At 34.4% G+C, this 4337-nt stretch overlaps 1 protein-coding gene across 1 annotated transcript in view; it reads right to left on the bottom strand.

Moving 5' to 3' along the window:
* Positions 1-1303: 1303 nt before the first annotated feature.
* hapstr1a (HUWE1 associated protein modifying stress responses a) overlaps positions 1304-4337 on the bottom strand; it is a 6561-nt gene continuing 3527 nt past the window's right edge. The window contains exons 3-4 of the mRNA XM_079875001.1: positions 4230-4337; positions 1304-3039 (exon numbers count right to left, since the gene is read on the bottom strand). The exon at positions 4230-4337 is cut by the window's right edge and continues 168 nt beyond it. Coding sequence (XP_079731127.1) covers positions 2795-3039; positions 4230-4337 — 353 coding nt within the window. The 3' untranslated portion in view covers positions 1304-2794. The remainder of the gene's footprint in view (positions 3040-4229) is intronic.

The raw sequence follows: 4337 nt of genomic DNA, 5'->3' as shown, positions 1-4337 counted from the left end.
CAGAATGAGACTCCCCTGTGCAAAGACATGACGTCACGGACAGCGTCACTCAAACACAAACTGTAGCCACACAGCAAACATTTTTTTTTTATTGTTGCTATAGTGACCTTCCCTTCAGCCAAACCACCTGAGACCAGTTCATATCAGTTTCATCGGCTCACTCGTAATCGAATGAAGAAAAATGTCCCGTGCAGTGTCATTCAAACGGCTGAACAATATTATAATTTTATTACATTTTTGAAATAATGACCCTCTCACTTCCATGCAAATGATTAAGGCTTATTGAGCTGTTAACCTCTGAGACAGAGGTCAACATGAACATTACATTGTCCTGTCAAATTACACTATAATTTAAGCATCAACGAATATGTCGCTTTTATGTGTATTTTGTCTGCATTTTCAGCTTTCATATTAATTAATGAAGTTCTATCATTATTTGACTGTTTAACTCCTCAAGGTTACACCATAATAAAATAGATGACACTTTCTATAAAAAGGTGCAAAATCGCTTCTTATTCCAACAAATAAACAGTGAAGATGCTGTTGTTGTTGTTGTTTCTATTTAGTTTCTGAGGATTGGGGTTTTGTGCAAATGCAGTTTATAAAGTTTACAAATGCAAATCTTTAAGCTTTCATTCAGTAGCAATTTGTGTACAAACGGAATGGGGTTGATATTAAGATATTATTTTCAAAAATGTCCATGTTAAAAGAAGACAGATATTCTATTCTTATAATTAAAATCATTTAAAATAGTAAAATATGACAATGAAACATTTAGCTGAACTTTGGCGTTTGCTGAAGTTCATTTAATAATGTATTTTTGTTTAGTGCATATTTTCATTTTGTTCACAAAAACTCGTTTCAGACTGACAGACCCTTGAACTATTATCATATGTTCTGTGTTAGAATATAAATGACCACAAGAGGGCAGTTGAGCATCAGTTACTGAAGCACTTCACAACAAACACAGCCCATGCCAATGACAAAACTCACAAGAATCACAGTGATTTGAAATATTTTCCATCTATGCGTTATAGATAGGTTTACATCAAATAAAGGTTTAGATTGTCAGGAAGGTTTTGCAATCACTCGTGCCTCTGGCTTTCACCTGACCAGTTTAGCAAAACTCACAAATATGCATTACATACATGTGCAAATTCTAGTGCTATGACAATAGATATTTAAAGATCAATATAATTACTGAACAAACAAGAATCGCTGTTTTAATCATTAAAGTTGCTGTTATCAGGCTCATTTGGGTGTGACACATTCTGTTTTCGTTAAACAAAACATACACACTTGATGTGAATATACAAATGTAACTTTAATAACTTAGCCTATAACTTTTGCAAGTTAAAAAAAAAATGGCAACTGTGGTTTCATTATGATGTTCTGGATAATCTAGACTATTTTACTTTCCAACTTGACTTTTACAAAATGTTAGCTTTACTTTCTGACCTTTAAATAAATTAAATGCCTTACATGTCATGTCAATTCAATCAATGATAATCACTTTTTAGAGCAATCAACGTTAGATGCTTGTCAAATTAATCATGAAATCAATAACCAAATAGACAATACTCATATTACAGAAACAAAAAGCAAATTCTCTGAAACATTTGCAACTAAATATGTCTGCATAAAGCAGTTTGATTGGGGTTTGACAACATACACTCCACATCATGATTCCCCACCACCAGCGTTTTCTCAAATGCCAAACACTCATTAATCTAGACGTGTCAACATGAGGATCATATCAACTAATTGATCATTCTACATAAAGCATCTTATATCAAGAAAATAAAGACAAGGGGAAAAGATAATGCATACTGTTAGATGAAGGGTGATATATGAGAGAAAAGGAGCACACACACACACACTCTAATCGCCCAGGGACTCATATCGACATATATTTCTACTTCTAAGAGGGTCAGTATCCAGCTTGACTTCTATACATCAGTACAAAGTGGGACCGTACACGTGCAGCTCTCCAAATCCTCTGGCCTGGATTTGAAAAGCACTTAAAGGACACTTCAATTTCAAGACGACACAGTTTTTTCTCTACTTCAGTATACCTCTCCTGAGACAGCCATTCTTATAGCACAAAGACTCACCTAACCCCTAACCCAAATCACAACAGCCTTTTAATGTAAAATGTCAACAATTGCATCATTTTATCATAAGCCTCGCTTCTCTTGCATTTCTTTTGATGGTTCCTAAAAAATAAAAAAAACTGGTCTGGCTGAATGCATTTGTGCAAAATCATTATTGCAACTATCTCAAGTTCACACAAACATTTAGATCAGCAGCAGTTTCAATTACGACCAATAATGTTGCACATTTCTAAAATGATCACAACAGAACTGCCATTCAGTGAGTGCAAAGAAAAACTGAAAATATACTGATGGGAAATGAGATGATGCAGACATTGTTATCTGAGAAAAAAAACAAAAAAAACGTTAGCTTGGCACTACTAAGCGAAACTAGGAGGTACTGTGAAGTAAAAATAGCCTATTAGATGTTGTAATCCTGTAGTTAATATGTTTCCAAAAAACTGGATACTTACAGCATCATACAACTCAAAACATGATGCGGTCACTTGACTGATGAGATTCATTTTGTGGTAAGCGCAAAAAGAAAGGAGTCAACATGCATGGAGCGTTATGGACTAGCCTCCACAGTATGAATATGCAAGTGTACTGCGCTCCTTGTTTCCTTTTGAGGGAACGCAAATGTTGAGGATTAAGTGGCTTTTATTTCAAGCAGCACAAAGCATACAGAACAAGAACTGAGCTCAGAGCATTCTGTTGCGTTTATGGGTTGGGGAGTCTGTGATGACGTCGGCGCACTGGACCGAGGTCCGCTTCCTGGTGCCCGCGCTGCCAAGGTGGAGGGCCATCTCCTCCGATATGAAAGTGTTCAAGTCCACATCGTGCAGTCCATTCCGTCTGCGCCCTGCATTTGAGCTGCCGCTGACGTGAGTCGGAGAGCCGGGAGTGCTTGAGCGGACACTGATGCCGGCCATTGCTCCACTTAGACCTGGAAAAGAAAGATGAGGTTTAATTCATCATCATCATATGCACCTTTTCCACATGTCAATGCCACATTTGCTACCCATAATAATGATACATTTTAAACATGTTGTGGCTGTTATTTTACAAATCCTCCAAATAAGAGTAGGTAATGTGAAGGCAACTTCATGTTTCTAGTCTATTACTGTGTGATGCAATGTTTGTAGAGGTATGACACGCTGTGCTTGAAAATAAACCTTAAGGTCCTTTCAACCAGATATCTTACTCTAAAAATACTATGGAATGTACAGTCATGCAAACCTTGTACTTGAACCATGCGAGGGTCAATGGAGAAAATGATCTTTTAAATGTCTGACAGCCTACACAAAGATTTCTCAACTTGACAAAAACATGAATGTAAATATATAAATAATATAAAATTAAAAAAAAAAACATTTTTATTCATGTTTTCTAAAAAGAACAGCATTTATTCAAAATAGAAATATTTTCTAACAATATATTTCTACTATCACTTTTTATCAATTTAACAAATCCTTGCTGAATAAAACTATTAATTTCTTTCAAAAAAGAAAAACAATTACTGACCCCAAACTTTTGAATGGTAGTGTATATTGTTACAAAAGATTTCTATTTTAAATAAATTCTGTTCTTTTTAAACTTTGTACTCAAAGAATCCTCAAATAAAGTATCACAGGTTATAAAAAAAAATATTAACCAGTACAACTGTTTTCAACATTGATAATAAATCATCATATTAGAATGATTTCTGTAGGATCATGTGACACTGAAGACTGAAGTAATGGCTGATGAAAATTCAGCTTTGCATCTCAAAAATAAATTATATTTTAAAGTGTATTAAAAAAGAAAAACATTCTTTTAAATTGTAATATTTAACAATTTTTCTGTATTTTTGATCAAATAAATGCAGGCTTGATGAGCATAAGAGACTTCTTTCAGAAACACTAAAAATAGTAATGCTTCCAAACTTTTGACTAATATATATATATATATATATATATATATATATATATATATATATATATATATATATATATATATAAGTGGGGAGGAGAAAAAGATATCAATAACCACCATATGTATTCTACAAAGTGCAGTCACTAAATGTTGAGACATGTCATATATGGTAATCATGTTCAGTTAGCTGTATCTTAACTGTAATCTGGCAGTAATATTTACCATGTAGTGCTATGGCCTCACAGAAGGGCTGTAAATCACTCTCTACAGATGATACGGAGTCCGATGAAGGTGGTCGGTTAGGAGAATGGACAGTCAGTTTGGGGGCAG

Source organism: Squalius cephalus, assembly GCF_949319135.1.
Source record: "Squalius cephalus genome assembly, chromosome: 1".
Taxonomy (NCBI): domain Eukaryota; kingdom Metazoa; phylum Chordata; class Actinopteri; order Cypriniformes; family Leuciscidae; genus Squalius; species Squalius cephalus.
The sequence above is the reverse complement of the archived record's forward strand: the minus strand, read 5'-3'. Positions and strand labels throughout refer to the sequence as shown.